The sequence below is a fragment of the Scatophagus argus genome, chromosome 9, assembly GCF_020382885.2.
Source record: "Scatophagus argus isolate fScaArg1 chromosome 9, fScaArg1.pri, whole genome shotgun sequence".
Taxonomy (NCBI): Eukaryota; Metazoa; Chordata; class Actinopteri; family Scatophagidae; genus Scatophagus; species Scatophagus argus.
This window is the reverse complement of record NC_058501.1, coordinates 2,581,667-2,599,024: the sequence shown is the minus strand read 5'-3', so window position 1 is coordinate 2,599,024 and position 17,358 is coordinate 2,581,667. Positions and strand designations below refer to the sequence as shown.

General features: G+C 40.4%; 1 protein-coding gene across 6 annotated transcripts in view; it reads left to right on the top strand.

Annotated features, from left to right (window-relative positions):
- The window catches only part of adgrb1a (adhesion G protein-coupled receptor B1a), a 138,256-nt gene that overhangs the window by 112,930 nt on the left and 7,968 nt on the right, over positions 1-17,358 (top strand). For 5 of the 6 annotated variants that reach the window (XM_046399505.1, XM_046399503.1, XM_046399501.1 and 2 more), the window contains 10 exons: positions 2,712-2,815; positions 3,570-3,672; positions 3,805-3,955; positions 4,044-4,113; positions 4,412-4,478; positions 6,706-6,791; positions 11,514-11,612; positions 15,421-15,592; positions 16,543-16,638; positions 16,732-16,771. In XM_046399505.1, the coding sequence (XP_046255461.1) occupies positions 2,712-2,815; positions 3,570-3,672; positions 3,805-3,955; positions 4,044-4,113; positions 4,412-4,478; positions 6,706-6,791; positions 11,514-11,612; positions 15,421-15,592; positions 16,543-16,638; positions 16,732-16,771 (988 nt within the window). The remainder of the gene's footprint in view (positions 1-2,711; positions 2,816-3,569; positions 3,673-3,804; positions 3,956-4,043; positions 4,114-4,411; positions 4,479-6,705; positions 6,792-11,513; positions 11,613-15,420; positions 15,593-16,542; positions 16,639-16,731; positions 16,772-17,358) is intronic. The other variant, XM_046399502.1, reaches the window with a different exon arrangement.

Sequence of the window (17,358 nt, the reverse complement as noted above, 5' to 3'; positions counted from 1 at the left end):
GCATAAATTACATATTCACCTTAAAAATAAGCAAGGAGCCAGAGCCAGAAGTTTTTTGACTTTTTTGTTTGTTTGTTTTACTGAAGACGTGTGATGGCAGCCCTGCTCAACACGTACAGAATGAGGAGTCTGAGATGTGCTGCTGTTGGTGTTAAAGGGCTCTGAGTTTAGTGATGCCAAGACTTCCAACATGCTCTGTTGCTACTCTGTGCTTTATAGTTTTGCACACTACATTACCCTGCTTTTTGTTGATTGATTGATTGATAATAGTTATTAAAGATTATGCTATAAACACAAAGCCTTATACAACATGCATGCATCGTGTAGCTGCTACTGCTGCCATGTTACAGCATATCCATGGCAACCAAGACAGTGTCTACTGTAGTATGGAGATGGTGTTCAGCTGTTTTTAGAAAGGACAGACTGTCATTCCTATAACATGTGCATGTTTGTTATGTGAAAACATGCATCATTAGGTGTGTGTGTGTGTGTGTGTGTGTGTGTGTGTGTGTGTGTCTTCCTGCTGCTGTGTTGCAGTTAATTCATGCATCACCTTGAAGTCACCTTGCTTTTCAACCAAGGCCCTAGAAGCAGCCTGTCTGCTGACTTCTCTCCAGCTGTAGATACCAGATAAATGTGTGTGTGTGTGTGTGTGCATGCACAAAGTGTTCTCCACATAATTTTATTCTTGTCAGGGTAGAAAAGCATCTTGGTGAGAGTTATACCAGTGAAATTCTTGAGTTGAGTTCATGGCTCCCTAAGGCACTGCTGGGCTTCCTCTGGTGTGTGTCAGGGTGTGTGAAGTCATCCCACTAACCTTTACAACTCCGCTCACCATCATAAACACTCTTCTGAACAGCTAGCCAACTCTAGCTACCCCCTGAAACTCACTGACTCCAGTCACCTATCTGTGACTCATATCAGTTTCTCAAACTGAACTGTGAAATGGCCATTTCTGTACTGCCTGTGTTATTGACCACAGAACTACACATGATAAAAGCCTAAGCTGACAACACATAATGACTAATACTTCAACCAACTGCCACTTTCTTGACAAAAACATTTTTTTTGAAATTGAGATCAAAAAAATGATTTGTCCCTCAGCATTAACAGCCATATAAGCTTCTTGCCTTTACCAAATACCACCTTTCTGGCGCATCCCTCTCTGTCTCATCCAGAGGGTATCCTCGTGTATATGAATGAGATGCAGTGGGGTACGATGGAAACATACCCATGTCTGTATCATGTGATCATGAACATGATTACCAGATCAGCTGTACAACACAGTGCAATTTAGAAAACAAGAAAGTGCCAAGGGGGTTGTTGTTGTGGTTGAGTGGTGGATCACGCACGGCTTTCATCAGAAGACCTTAGGTTGTGTTCTAGTATGTAGTACATCAGAATCAGAATCAGAATTCCTTTATTTATCCCCGAAGGGAAATTCTTTTAACGTGGTGGGTGGGGGAGGAGTGCATGTGGTACCCAGGTGAGAGTGGTCCACCCAGGCTTCTGGGGACGAGGTGTGAGTGAGGCCATCCAGTTGGATTGTGGGGGGAGGTAGAGAGGCTGGATTGGCTAGTTGCTGCTGACGAGTCGTTTGAAGCGTGAATTGGTGTCCCTGTGTCAAATCTGTTAAGGAAGTGATTCAGCTCATTCGCCCGTTCCACACCACCATCAACTCCTCCGCTGTTTGGCCCGTAACCTGTGATGGTCCTCATGCCACTCCACACCTCTCTCATGTTGTTCTGCTGGAGTTTCCACTCCAGCTTCCTCCGGTACCTCTCCTTTGCCTCCCCGATCTTTAATCTGGTGTGATTCATGTGAAGCAGGGCATGAGAAAGCATGGGTAAAGAAAATATGTTAACCATAGATATAATACCATGAGCAACATACTGTTGACAAAAGATTGTTTTCCAAGGCTGCATTTTTTTCTCACGTTTGCTGAAATTATTGTCACTGTCTTACCTACATGTTTAGTTTTAGTTTTAGTTTTTAGTTTTTACTGCACATTGGAGACTGGTCAAACGAAATTTCAATTTTCTGTGCTAACCCCTGTTACATAGATCTTTGACAATAAAGTACACTTTGACTTGACTTTTTTCATAATCAAATGCTCAGATAAGCGGTATGCCATGTGGAGGTTCATTTTGGGTGCAGCTTTACTTGATGTGAGCAAACTTACTGCGCTTACTCTTAGTAGTTAAGTAGTTAAGATTTAGTCATACATTTTCAAGATTAAAAAGTAAACCATTGTTCTCATTGTTGTTTTGTTTTAAGATTGAGCTGTGTGTCTGAGAACTTTTGCTGACTGAAAAGCATCAGACAGTGAAGTGATGCTAAGAAAAATGTAGTCCACTGCTTTTGAACCAAGAATGACCCAGTTAGGAGGTGAGCTCCCAGCAAATCGAGGCAACAGGGGATTTCTCTGCTTTTGTATTCATCTGCTGAGAGTTCCTGTCAAAGTCTGAGCACTCCGCAAGTCTGATGGACCCAACAAAGTTCTCTTCAACTTTGTTTGCAGTGATGGTTTTGAGCTTTTTCACTGTAGTATTGTCATTCAGCATAGTGTGGATTTGGACAATTGTGTCTAATTAGTTGAAATTTTAAGCTCATGTATGCAGAATTTATTTACTTTTGCATCACAAATGAGATTTGGAGACATGACCGCAACACCTTGTGACAATCTGCGTTCTCTTTATTTTATTTTTCAGAACATGGATAAAACACAGCTTCCCTCGGTGACGCTGATCGTTGGCTGTGGAGTGTCTTCACTGACATTGTTGCTGCTCATCATCATCTACGTATCTGTCTGGAGGTGAGATTGAGCGTCTTGCTCTGAAAGCATTTCGCATTGGACTGTGATTAATGTAAAATGGGACAAACAGGTGGAAGGATATAGACCGTACAGTGTGCACCTTCACATGGATCTATCAGTTAGCCTGGAACATAGGAGAAGATCATTTTACCAAGAGAGAGTTGGAGAGTTAGAGATAGTTGGAGAACATAACGTAATGTAACGATCCTTGTCTGTGTACCGTTGTTCCTCTTTATGACTCTTCCTGTCTTCAAATGGAGATTAAGCGTTAATATTTGGAAATGGGAGTTCAAATACTCAGTACACTGCTGTTTAAATACTTAACCTTTTGAGAACACACTAGAGTCAGTAGATTCCCCGCTGTTTTCTTTTGGGCACTTCAGTGGCATGTTGCACTGGGGAGGTTAAAAAAAGCTAATGAAATTCATGAATGCTGAAATGCAATTTGAAGACAGCATCTCTTTATGTAGGGCCACGTAATGGCTGAACATTTATGCACTCGAGTCCATCTGAGCCGGATGACTGAGAGCTGTCGGGCAGTGTAAGACAATATGGGCTGCAGAAATATGCCTTAAACTTGTCTGGCAGATAAAGAAGTGACATTCAGTTCCACTGACTGCCAGACCTGAGGTCTACAGATTCCTCTTGACACACTGCATGATCTTGGCTAAAGGTCTATTGTGCAACATTCAGACATAATTGTTGAGTTAAAAGGACAAAGTTTTTCTTAATCTCATATGTCATTTTCCTTCAGGTACATCCGATCTGAGCGCTCAGTCATCCTCATTAATTTCTGCCTCTCCATCATCTCCTCCAATGCCCTTATTCTCATTGGACAGACACAGACACGAAATAAGGTAGAGACTTATTCCAAGACCGGTGTATCAGTTTATCTCTATTACAGCGAGGCAGTTTGTATCTGATTCATAATGAACCACCTTGCTTACTTGTTTTCTCTGTCTTCTCCCTCTCTTTTTCCATTGTTTCAGGTCTTATGCACCCTGATTGCTGCTTTCCTTCATTTCTTTTTCCTGTCCTCGTTCTGCTGGGTTTTGACGGAGGCGTGGCAGTCATACATGGCAGTGACAGGCCGCCTCCGAAATCGTATCATACGCAAGCGTTTCCTGTGTCTCGGCTGGGGTGGGCCTTCTGTCTGCTGTCCATCATGTCATCCATGTGGTCTTTCTCATTTCTCTTGTGTTAATGTCCATTTTTATTTTCATCACAGGTCTTCCTGCGCTGGTAGTTGCGATCTCAGTGGGATTCACCAAGGCAAAGGGATATGGAACACCAAGCTAGTAAGATCCTATAGATCCACTATTATACCTCCACTTCTTTAAGTATTTATGCAGGGATATTACACATGGTTGGGGGTTTGTGTCTTGCAGCATAATGAACTTCTCTTTTCCCCCATCTCATTTATCTTTTACCATCCTCATTCGTGTCATACATATGTTCCTCTACCTTTCACCTCATTCTGCCCCTCCCCTTTACAACCCATCATGTTTCCTACTTCTTTACTTCCTCATTCCTCCATCATTTTCCTCCACTTCTTCTAATCACGTCTTTCTACATTTTCCTGCTCCTCTCTTTTAGCTGCTGGCTGTCTCTGGAAGGAGGTCTTCTCTATGCATTTGTTGGACCTGCTGCAGCTGTTGTCTTGGTATTTCCTTTTTCCTCTTCATTCCGTCTGTCAGTTTTTTGACTTCTGCACTTATTCAGATGTCGACCAATAGCTCCCATCATGTGTTTTCATGCAGTCACAAAAAGCATATTTATTTGGCATGTAACTGTGACGGGATTCCTATTAGTTATAATATAGTAGCAAAATAGTTATAATCTTGGTAGTGCAAAAATGATAAAATGTGTTTTTCATTGAAAAGATTGACTAAAATACATTACTACATTACTTTAAAACATTTACCAGTAAAGGCATAATGTCTAGGATATTTCGCTTGCTGTTTGTAAACGCACAATTCAAAAGTGTTCATCCTCAGCTGAGGAAAGTTAGCCTCAACCTCAATGGTCAAGAGACAGAGAGAGGGAGAGAGAGAGAGACAGCGAGAGCAGTGGTTAGAGCAAACAAAGAATCAGAGAACTTAAAGGTTATTTCCTGGTTGTTTCACAGTAGTTATGTTGTAAAGCACAAATAAGTACCTTAGGATATCTCTATACAATGTTTTTGTAGGAAATTGTTACATATTGTGCCTTTAAAGGCAATTGTTCAGTATTTTAGTTATCATCACAGAATTGTTTGTTGTTATGTAGTTATGTAACAATTTCTCTAAAAATAATAGACCACAGTAACAGCCCATCTCCTTCTTTACTCCTCCCTTTACTTTATCTTCTCTACATTTTCCTTTCTTCACCTGCCTCCTCCATTCCTTGTTTTTATCCATCTTTCTATATCCAGTTCTTTTTCCTTGGTAACTTCTTCCTTTACTTCCCTGCCTTTTACTTTCACTGTTACCTTCTTCATTTATTTTCCTGTTTCTACCTTTAGCTTGTTTATCCCATCTTTATCTTACCTTCTCTCTTTGCTTCCCTGCCTATTCCTTTGCTTTTTCACTTCCTCTCCTCCCTCCTCACCTCTTTTTCTTCTCTGCCTCCACCTGTACTTCCTTCCTTCCTCCCTTCCTTCCTTCCTTTCTCCCTTCCTGCCTTTTCTTTTCTATTATTTGCCTCCCCTCATTTATTGCCTCTTTTACCCTTGCTTTTTCTTTCTCCCTATTTACTTTCTCTTTTGTTTCCAGCCTCTTTTCCTTAACACTTAAACTATCAAAATGAGCTTACTTTGGCTCTGTGCTAAACTGTCCAGGAAATTTGCTTCCTATTGTTAAATTCATATTTTAGTACACATTTTTGAAAATCGCCATTTGAGCTATCATAAATCTCAAATACACCTGATGTCCTTGGCTATAGCTCGGGCTAGTTAGGGTTCCACTTTCTTACTGCTGCTGTCTAAATTAGTATAAAGTCTTGCATTTTCTATAAAAATCATACAGAAACACATTCATATCTACATTGTCACCTCAGTGTCTGTGTTGTTCCGTTTGCATCTGAGGGAAATCACAAACACAAACCCTGACAGCTCACACTCAGCGGTGACATTGTGTCTTTGTTTCACTAATCAAATCCATTAGCTACAGTTTCAGTGATTTACTTCCCAGTTTGTCTTTTCTACCTTCCCACCTGCAAGTGAACAGCTTGTTTTGGGTGTCCTTTTTTTGCACAAATTGCCTCACTAATAAAGAGCTACTGCTCCAGTTGGCACCCATATTGGAGGCCCAGCCCACTCGGACACTGTCAGAGTGGCTTGTGGAGGAAACTTTTTTATAGACTATGGATCTCTAAAGCAGCAAAACTGTAGGAATTACTACAGTCAAGGATACCTCCACCCCATCTTTGATGTCACAATGCTCTTGGTTTATTCAGGATTTTTTTCAGCACACTGTTTGGATGTATTTGGATGATTTTCATCCTTTTAACTACGCCATATAGACAAAGGTATCCAGACACACCTCTTTGTAGGGCTGTTTTTCAGAGGTTGGGCTTGACCCCTTACTTCCAGTTCAGGGAAATCTTAATGTTTCAGCATACCAAGACATTTTGGACAATGCTATGCTTCCAACTTGTAGCAACAGTTTGGGGAAGGTGTGTTAGGTCTCCTTCATCATTGGGTGCCTTATAGTCTTGTCACTGACATTTAAGACAGTAAGTACAGCGAACATATGTGTAATATCATTTATGCTGTAATATCATGCATGCTGACAACCAACATCATCATTACCATCGATCATTATCACCGTCATTACCAGATGAGTTGCATGTTCTGAAGTAATGAAACTGCCTTTGCTCTGCTTTAATCCTGTGCCTCTTCTCTTTGGCAGGTTAACATGGTTATTGGGATTCTCGTTTTTAACAAACTGGTCTCCAAAGACGGCATTACTGATATGAAACTAAAGGAGAGGGCGGGGTATGCCTTATACCACACATCAATTTTACACAGTGACCTATAACCAGCCTGATGGCTCAGTTAGGGTCAGGCACTAGCTCAGTATTGGCTCTTTGCCTGACATTATTTTTGCTGTTCTTTCAGACTTCAGACTGACAAATTGGTTGGAGATTGGTTGAAGAAAAGTAACTGGAATGAATTAATCAGAGACCAAAAGAAAATGTGTTTTGTCATCAGTTTTAATCAATGCTTCTGGCTTAGAGCTAAATAGGGGATGACAGAAGTCAGAAATAGCAAGAGATATGGGGAAAGCTATCTGGTTATTGGTCCTGCACAGACTGAGCAAGATGATGACTCATCTCATTGCTTTCTTTTAAGTTTCAAATGTGTCACATTTTCCTCCAGCTGCTCTTTGTTTGCAGGTGTTGCTATTGATGTAAATATCTGTAAATCCATCCATGTCTTTATTTCTCCTATTTGGTTATTTCTAATAGAGGGAAGCAGGGCTTTTGAAAAGGCAAGACTGCACTAGTTTCTCACAACTTTGATTTTTGGTTCGATTTTCCTAGTTCTGCCTATCGATTCTAATGGTAAAATCATAATCAACACAAAAACACGGTGACAATGCTTAAAAGGAAAGAAAGAAGTTCTCAGATGTCATCTTTTACATGTAACAGAATAGTGTACGACGTAATACTAAACAGTAGTAGTAAGTAGTAAATGCTAAACTATGTTTTCTTTTCTTTTCCTGTAAATATGAACAGGTAAAGAACACATCAAATATTTGGCATCTGACTACTTCCCTTGAGTCTAAACATGTCAACATGTCACTTAGTTTTCATGAAGCCACTAATCAAACCGTGGAGCACATAAGCACCCTGCTCCCCTTTAGCTCACAGGCTGTTCTGTCTCCATTGGCATTGTGAGTGCATTCAGATGTTATTTTATTTCTCTCTCTAAAAAAAAATGGTTGCCTTCTTCAATGATCTCTCTGTTCTGCTGTACTTGTTTTTGCTGTCTGAAATGTCATGTTTGCGTTTGCACAGAATCCCCTCTCTCTCACTCAGGGCTCTCCAATCAGGAACACATCAGACTCAGAAGCCCCTCCCCATGTCATCCGTGATTGGGTAAAAAAAAAAAAAAATCAGCCCATCCCACCCTTTTCTTAATGTATGCCCATCACCAAACCTGCTGAATCCTATATCGTCTGATTGGCTTACTATAACTCCCTGCTTATTTACCTCACTATTTCACCACAGACCTAGCAAGTTATGCTACCTCCTAATAGCTAGAAAGAGCATAACACATTACTGCCTCAGGTTCTGACCATCTCTGCAGTGCTTGTAGAGAAACTGTGACTTCAACAATAACACATGCTAGTTGCGGTGCAGTAATATTTTCTATTTACATGAGTGATGTGGCTGTGTGTATGTGTGTGTGTGTGTGTGGTGTGTACGTCATTTACATTGTAATTAATCTGGGCCTTGATTTTCTGCCGTTTCTACTGTTGTGCTATCTGATCACAATGGGCTGAGAATGCATACACAAGTTACAGATGTGACATGATTAGACTGCTCAGATTTGTTGGTTATTTAAACATGATATGAATGCTTTGAAGACATTTTATTGTTTGTGCTGACCTTGTGGTCATTGGACTGTCTGTAGCTCTCTTTGTTGTAGACAAAAAAGCAAAGAGGAAGGACTGGCTGTCTTTTTCCCCACTGGTGACCACCCTCCTCCCATTCGCCTCTCCTGCATGTGTTTCGCAAGGTTCAAATGCAAAACACGTCTAATGAAGCTAATTAATTTGTGCAGGATCTAATTAAGAGCACAGCAGCATCTGCACCAGGCAGGTCTGGTCACACCTCAGAGACAGGCCTGGGTGCTGAGTCTCCTTCCTCCACAAAAATTAGAGGTTAATTCACTGAGAAAATGAAAACAGACAGGAGAGGCTTAAATCCGACCGGCACTGGAGTTCCTTCCTAAGTGGTTTCAATCATCAAACCTGTGTTTTTACAGGTTGTAATAGTTAATCAAACATTAAGCTTTTAGATAAAAAGGTTTTTTGTAGCTTTAGCAAGTACATCCAATTCCAGTGTTTTATTTGATTCAAAGCTTTGGAACATTTTGCGAAACTGAAAAAGGTTTATGTTTGACTCAAGGACTAGATTGTACCCGATCAATTTGGTGTTTGTTCACAGTGGATATTTATTTATGTGGCATTACGCGTCTCACCTACACCCAAACAAGCGCCCACCTTTCCCCTTTTGATCCTTAAGTCCAGAGAAATAGGGTTGTATTTCAAAAACTTGTGATTGCTTTTTAATATCAGTCGCCTACGGCCTACATTTAGCGGCTGTATTGCCCTTTTACTTGAAATTGAATTTCTTTCATTATGTGATTTTTAATCCAGGCATCCAGGGCCTCAAAAATCGATTCTCTTAGCTCCTCAGCTTTAATTGTTGTTTAGCAGGAGGTCAAATGGTAACTGATTAGTTTGTTATTACTTGTCAATATCTCTAGCATTGTAGTCAATTGTCTAGCAATGATAATACAGAGACATAAATGGAATCCAGATGGTTTGGGAAGTTCTGGGAGTGTGTTTGAAGGAAAAATGAAGTGATCATACCAGGTATCTTCAGTTGCTGCCTCATTGGCTGTACACTATTGGAAATACATACAGAAATGCATACAGAAAGTTAATACCCTTTCTATCCTTCAGTTTTTAAAAGCAAAATCCACCCAATCGACAGGTTTTGGTGATCATCACTGGACACATTTTGCAGTTTTGTCTATTTTTGTGAATAACTGGCTAGAAACAGACAACAAGGCACCACACTGAGATATTTCTAGCATAGTAGCTATAATGGATGTTTGAAAAATCAATAGTAAACATTAGCTTTTGGCGTCAGTCCCAAATATGTACACAGTGTCTTTACTTGGGACTGACATTCAGGAGAGTGAGAAGTTAAGAAGTGAGAAAGTATTTTTTACATGACTGTTCCCACTTGGAAGTTTGACTTTAATTGAAGTGTTCCTTTGTAGAAAAATAAGTGTCACCTCGATAATTCATTTATGCTGTAGGTTTATGTTGCGGCTATTGCTTTTAATTATTTCCACCTAGCTTTTGGATAATTTTCCATCAGTTTGGCATGGTAACTAGTTGTAGCGTAATTCCACCCACTTTTGTTAAGGTAAAGATGCTAGTCACAGATACAAACAGGAGATAGCCCAAAAAGGACTATCTGAAGATCATGAAGATAATGTTTCTGTAAAGTGTGATTTTATGCTCATAACCATTGATACAATTACAAGTAAAGCTTACTGTAAAATTTATAGTTTTATCAGTGCTCAGAACACAATATTGAGGTCAGTGATGGGGCAGTCGTGGATCAGCGGTTAGGGTGTCGGACCCGTAACCGGTGGATCGCTGGTTCGATTCCCCGTCCCGGTGTCCATGGCTGAGGTACCCTTGAGCAAGGTACCTAACCCCCACTGCTCCCCGGGCGCTGCACGCGGTCGCCCACTGCCCCGGGTTTGCTGTGTGTGTGTGCACGTCACTTGGGTGGGTTAAATGCAGAGCACGAATTTCGTTGGAGTGAGTTCCCTCCAATGACAAAATATGTCACTTTAATCTTTAATCTTTAATCTTTAATCTGAGGTCTGACACTGATCAAGGTTGGTCAGTGAAGATTCTTTGGAAGAGAAAATAATGTGGAAATAAAAGTGTAAAATATAAATTTTGTAACTGTCTGAACATTGTGTCCCAGCTGATCTTCACTGTATTGGAACTATTTTAAGCAATGTCACTGTTAATAACCATAGTTTTTCTGCAAGTTTATAATGTTCTTTTATCTTTTCATCAAAAGCCAGGCCATTTCTACCATAACTGTTCATCTTTTATCCTGATGATTGCACAAAAGATGGAGTGTCAGTCGCTGAACACATTGTCTGGTTACTAAATGTGAAATGAACAGAACTCAGCTCTGTAGGAGACTGAAAGGCTGCTTGAGGGAAGGCAGACACTTAATTTGGGATTAAATTGCTTGCAGTAATTTAACACCTGTAATATACTCCATATATTGTTGTATATTACAACTGAGGCAGGATTTTCTCCTCTGACTTGATGCAGCCAGTTGTGTGGATGTGCTTTCATGAGTGTGGAGGTTTGAGATTTGTCTCTCTGTGTGAACCTTTTGCATAAGCGCTTGCCGTTGTTCGTAATAAGCAGTTAGCCCAGGCTGACATGACCAGGGGTGAGACACATGCAGCACAGCATCAAAATCAGAGCAGCAGAGATGTTAATCCACAACAGGCACATGAAATGCGCTAAATTAGGCATTTATAGGACACCTTTTTGTATTACAAGCTGATTGGGTGAGCACAGAGAGGAGTCTCAGTTCCTTCAGGTCATCAAACCAGCCATTTGTGAAGAGAGTCAGAAATCATTTGTGTCATGCGATATGTATCATAGGTTACATCTTGACCCCACCTCCCCTGTCCCCAGACACACACACGCATGCACACACACACACACACACACACAGGTAAACCCAAACACACACAAAAAGCTCCGAGCTGGACTGTAGCCCTGAGAGAGAGATTGTGTGAAAACACTGTGACTCACTGTTTTGCGTGACTGTGTGTGTGCACTCGTGCGCGCACGCAGATCAGTGCGAGTCTGTGTGTAGGTGCATTTGTATCTGTTTGTGTATGTTACAGCGTGTTAATTTGACTTTGCAGTCAGATGACAGTGCCACTGTACAATATGACGCTCAAATGTGCCAAGTGCGGAGTTATCTCTTCGGCTGACGTTTCCACCACAGCTACCAGTAACGCCATGTTAGTCCCGCTAATTATTTTTCCTTAACTCTTCTGCTTACCTCTGTTCTCTCCTCTATTGTATGCCTCCCTTCTTCTCCCTCACTTGATTGGTTCTCTTTCCGTTATCCCTCTGTCATTTTTTCTTCTCCCTGATGCCCTGGCAGGGAGGATTTCGTTCAATATGAAAGGCTCCCGAAGCTTATACGCTGATCCTGAAATCAAACAGTGTGTTAACTGTATACATGTAAATAATTATGCATATGTGAGTGATAATTGAATGAGATTGAGTGAGTATGTTTGTCCCGTAAGAGATCAGCAGTCACAAAGCTGATCAGAACAAGGCCATGGATATGTATGCAGAGAGGGCAGTGATGCACTTTTATTGTCTCAGTTTGTGTGTGTGTGTGTGTGTGTGTGTGTGTGTGTGTGTGTCTTGCTGCAATGTATGTGTGCCTAGATACATCATTTATATTATAATCAATCTGGGCCTTGATTTTCTGCTTTTTCTACTACTGTGCTACCTGATCATAATTATTATGCATCAACAAGAGTCGTACGATATAATACGTATCATGATACAAAGGTTACAGTTCAATATATAGTGATATAGAGATGCTTCCAATATAATATTGGGATCACAGCACAAAACATAAAATGAACAATTCAATAAATCTTTCCATGTGAACTATTTATTAATAGTATCACAATTAATAGTATCACATAATATCACAATTGTATCAATATTTTATCCACATCCCTAATGGTTGTAGCTTCAGATAATAATGTTTATTCAGTTACCATCCATAGTCCAAGAGTTTTGTCAGCCTTTGTCGTGAATAAGATTTAATTAGTATGTTCCATTGATTTTTTTTTCTGTCTTAACTGGCCAACATCACCACACATTGTTGCTCTTGTTTTACGTCTGTGTCGACACGTTTTCAGTAGTAATTTCAAGTGAAGATAGTGGAATAAGCACAAAAAATAAAAAGAAAGTTAATTACATCTAAGAGGCTAATGGAAACTGCAGTTTGTATTCACAGAACATACGACAAATATGAATATAATTACTTTAATTTGATAACCTGTGGGTGTTAGAACTTGTTATAATCACTTTTTGGTTTCACATAAAGTTTCCTCTTCCCACTGGATTATACTGAAGAGCAGCACTCACTGCACACGGAGGAGGTCTGCAGTCAAATTATTTTGGTTGTAAGCTGTGAATATGGAAAACAAGGTCCAGACTGAAAATCACTTGAATATTCCTTTAGGTAGGATTCAGCCATTCAGCCTTGTTAGTTCTAAAGCTCTGACCAGTTCCACATCTATCATTGAGTATGTTCTCTTGAGTGTTACTGTGGGCAGGGTGGAAACAAGATTCACAAAATGAAACACATCAAATCTGAAATGAGGTCAAGTGAAATGATGGCTAACATCAGCAGATACATGTTCAATACATATTCTATTAATATCAGAGGTGGAAAGTAACCAAGGATGCTTATTCTCAGTGTACAGTAGTGGAAGCTTCAAGTTTCCACATCACACTTGTGTATGCTGAATGTTGGACCATGATTGGCTTCTAAAATATTTGTGATGTCACAAATCGTAGGCTCCTCCTCTTAAAATCTGCACATACATCATTTTACACAGTGAAGCTCTAAACATTCAACTGGGGGAACAAGAAGAAAAACAGTTTTGAATGGATTGTTACTTGAAGTTTTTATGTCAGTACACTTACAATACACAACAATACGCATTTTATTTTGCAGAATACCATATTAAATGCAAACTAGATCGGCATGTTATGCAATAAGCATTTGAAAATAGATAATATTTTATAAGAATGAAAATTGCCATAATTACTATTCATTTTATGTAAACAGTCACAAAATGATGTTTAAGGCATTTAATGTGAAATGTCACGGCATAAGAGCCATGTACTCTTTCCTGTGCTGTCAGACCAGCTACAACAATAACATTCTTAAATGGAAAACAATAGTATCACACATTTTCAGAGAGTGGAAATAAACGCAGCCAGAAACAGGCCTATATCTGAAACAGGGATATATTAGAGACAGGCCTTTAAATCTCATTATCCTGCAATGCAAAGCTCTCCTGGACCCCAGAGAGAATAGCTGCAGCAGTAATAATGTATACTGTAATACCATTGCTGTATGCATGTCATGGTTATAGAAAAATGGAAATTAACAGCACAAAGAATTCAAACCATGTTTCTTTTCTTCACTGTTAAGCAGTGTTAAACATTTAAAAGCAGAGCCATAGTCTCTTTCTTTGTGAGCTTGTAATGTGAAACACCTGCATGAAGTGTCACTGACAGCAGCTTAACGGTGTTGAGAAAAAAAACAGCAAAGTGGCTACAGTTAAAAAATAGTGAGTGAGAAGAGTGTTCTAAAGAGCAACTCAATATGTACTCAGTATGAAATTACTCTTGAGGTGCTGATAGAATGAGTACTGTGGAAATGTACACCCATCAGCCACAACATTGACACCACTGACAGGTGAAGTGAATAGCATTAATCATCTGTTTACAATGCAGTGTTCTGCAGGGAATTCTTGGGTTCTGATAATCACATGGATGTTCTTTGACACACACCGCCCACCTAAACATTGCAACAGCTCTTCTCATCAGCCGCCGCCTCCCCCCACCCCCCCACCTGGATATTGCGTCCTGTTCTAAAACGGCTCAGGAATATCTCAAGGACGACAACAACAGCCTGCAGACTCCCCTGATCCCAACCTGATCGAGAATCTGTGGGATGCAAGGGAATAAGCTGAATCCACCCTCCCACCTGATGGAACCTCTGCTGCTGACAGGAAGAACCTTTGCCATGGGGGAGTGTATTTAGTCCGCACTGTTTAGGTGGGTGGTGTGTGTCAAAGAACAGTCACGTTATTACCAGAACCCAAGGATTCCTTGCATTGTAAACAGATGATTTGTTTTATTCACTTAATGTTAAATCACAACCATTTTAACACAGTACTTTTACTTATAACGGAGCATTGTTCAGTTACTGAACACACCATATAATTTTTCCACCTCTGGAATATTCTTTAACTATTTAATGGGTTTCTAAAAATAATCTGAAAGACAGTTTCATGGCACTCTCACCGAGAGTGATTATTGTTCTTGTTTATTACTGATGTGCACATCAGAGCAAATGGAATAGGTCAGAAAAAACAACATAGTGGGAGCAAAAATATGTACAATGGGAATGACACTTCTTCAGACTCTCTTTCTCTCTGTCTCTCTCTGTTCTTCTCTGCTCTTCTGTTTGTCTTTGCATTCTGTTTCAGCCTCATTACACTTGTTTTTCCCCACTGCTCACCCTCGCTCCTCCCTCTATTTCCTGTGGCACTAGATCTTCTGTGGTTTTTGAGCCATCTTAAACATACATGCATGTAATATATGTGACTTATGAACATATATATCTACAGATAATGGATGTATGTTTTTGTTTGTGATAGTAACATAATTATCTGTCTTGATGTTATGTATTTATGCACGGATAGAGTTGAAGGCTGCTAACACTATGCTAACAGCGTGGGCAGTTTTCAAGGACAAGTCAGAAACTGGTTTAGGATTATGTTAAGCATTACATTCTTTACCTTTTTTCATGTTCCATATGAGAATTTATCCAGTTTGAATTGTCTAATAATCAAAGCTAAAGGCAGATATAAAATGTCTCACAGCATAACTGTCAGAACACATTGTACATTGTACATAATTGTCAGAAAACATTGTCGTCATGCCCTCTGTGTCAAGTTGACTAGTACCATCTTTGATAGTGGTTCCCCTCCCATCCTGCAGGGCGTCACTGTGGAGCTCCTGTGTGGTTTTGCCGCTCCTGGCACTCACGTGGATGTCAGCCGTCCTTGCCATCACCGACCGGCGCTCTGCACTCTTCCAGATCCTCTTTGCAGTCTTTGATTCACTGGAAGGCTTCGTTATTGTCATGGTGCACTGCATCCTGCGCAGAGAGGTACCTGACATGATCACTGACTTATAAACGTACTAAATGGATATACTGGAAATGCTGTATGACAATATAACTTCCACTGGGAATCATATAGTGCTGTGGAATTAATTTAAGGTATTACGTTTGCTAAATCTACAGTATTACTTAGTTCTGTGGTAATTTAACCTCTTGGTAGAGGTGATAACTGCTGGCCATAGGCTTTAAATTTGGTGTAGATGCAGAGAGACCTCAGAGGATGGGTCTTGAGGATTTGTGACCCCCAGTCTTTTTGGCTAGCACCAGCATTTGCCCAGCCCACAACGACGGTCCATGATGAGCACCCAGGACCAACAACAAGAACTTAAATCCTTAAAGAGTGCATCTTATTTTCAGACAATCCGCTGACCTTACCTCTTGCCAACTATTCAGCCAGTTGTCTACTCCAGAGTAAGACGCTTGTCTTTCTGCAGCTGTTTCACATTAAAATCGTGCCAGGAAAAGGGAAAAAATGTCCCTGAGCTGCGAGAGGGTTTTTAAGATGAAACATCTTTTCAGTTTCATTTACACTACAAACCTCTTATCATTTAGATGATGATTCTTAATCATTATGGTGACCCTCAGACTGAACTCAAACTTTCTTGTGACAGTCTGTGGTCCACGACTGGGTCCCTGATCTTAAAATGTATTTTCAAGGTGATGCTTGGGTGCAGTAAGCCATGGGGTTCGTGAGCACATTCAGGCTCCCAATGGGTTGAACCCTTTTAATTTTAATGATCCCATGACCTCCAGCGTGAAGATGAGCAAAATCTGCTCTTTAAATAATACTTTTGTGATGTAATGACTATTGCAGCCTCTAGGAGCAGCTACAAGGGCTGTGGACTTCTAGCCTTTGTTATAAAAGGCCACTCATTCATTTATACTGTATATCCTACCAGTTCTAAGATCATAAACCTTGATCTTATGGTTGGCTACAGGTTCAGGAGGCGGTAAAGTGTCGTGTGGTGGATCGCCAGGAGGACGCTAATGGAGATTCAGGAGGATCTTTCCAGAATGGCCATGCTCAGCTCATGGTATGAAAACGCATTTTTGTTATGTTCAGGATTCATTATTAAATATTGACAGGATGCACCCTTAATACAATATTTATTGTTTTCTATCCTCAGACTGACTTTGAGAAAGACGTGGATATGGCTTGCAGATCAGGTAAGCTACAGGTTGAGTATATTTGATTTTATGTTTGCAGTTGATTTAACTTTGGGGACCGTTGTTCTAGAGCTACAGATGTCTCTTTGTGCTTTCTCTTTGCATTTTGACGGCTTCAAATTCCTCAGCGTTGTTGGAACAGATGTGAGGCATGTTCCCCTTCAGTTCTGCACTTGTTTTTTACAATCAACATCACAGCAGCCTCCCTCCGCCAAGGAGCTGTTTTGACAAGAGATACAGCACATTACGGCTGCATAACGCAGTTTAGCCCAGGCTGATGGGAGTGGGTTGAACGTGCGCTGAGCAGTTATATGCAGATAAATAGGGCTGTCTGAGTCTCTCCTACACTGCCGTTGTATAATTAAGTCCCTCCCGACAGTGCCGCATCAGATATTGGCTCTGCTCTGATATCCGCTGGGAGTGAAAAATCTGATTATCTCTTGAGACAGGATATCAAGAAAAGCATCTGGAGCAGAAAAGCTATTGAGACACAGACAAGTCAAATCAAAAAACAGAGAGAGATTTTTTTTTTTTTTTGGTATGACAAGTAGGAGGAGGGAGCAGAGAGTGACTGTAAGATATTTAGT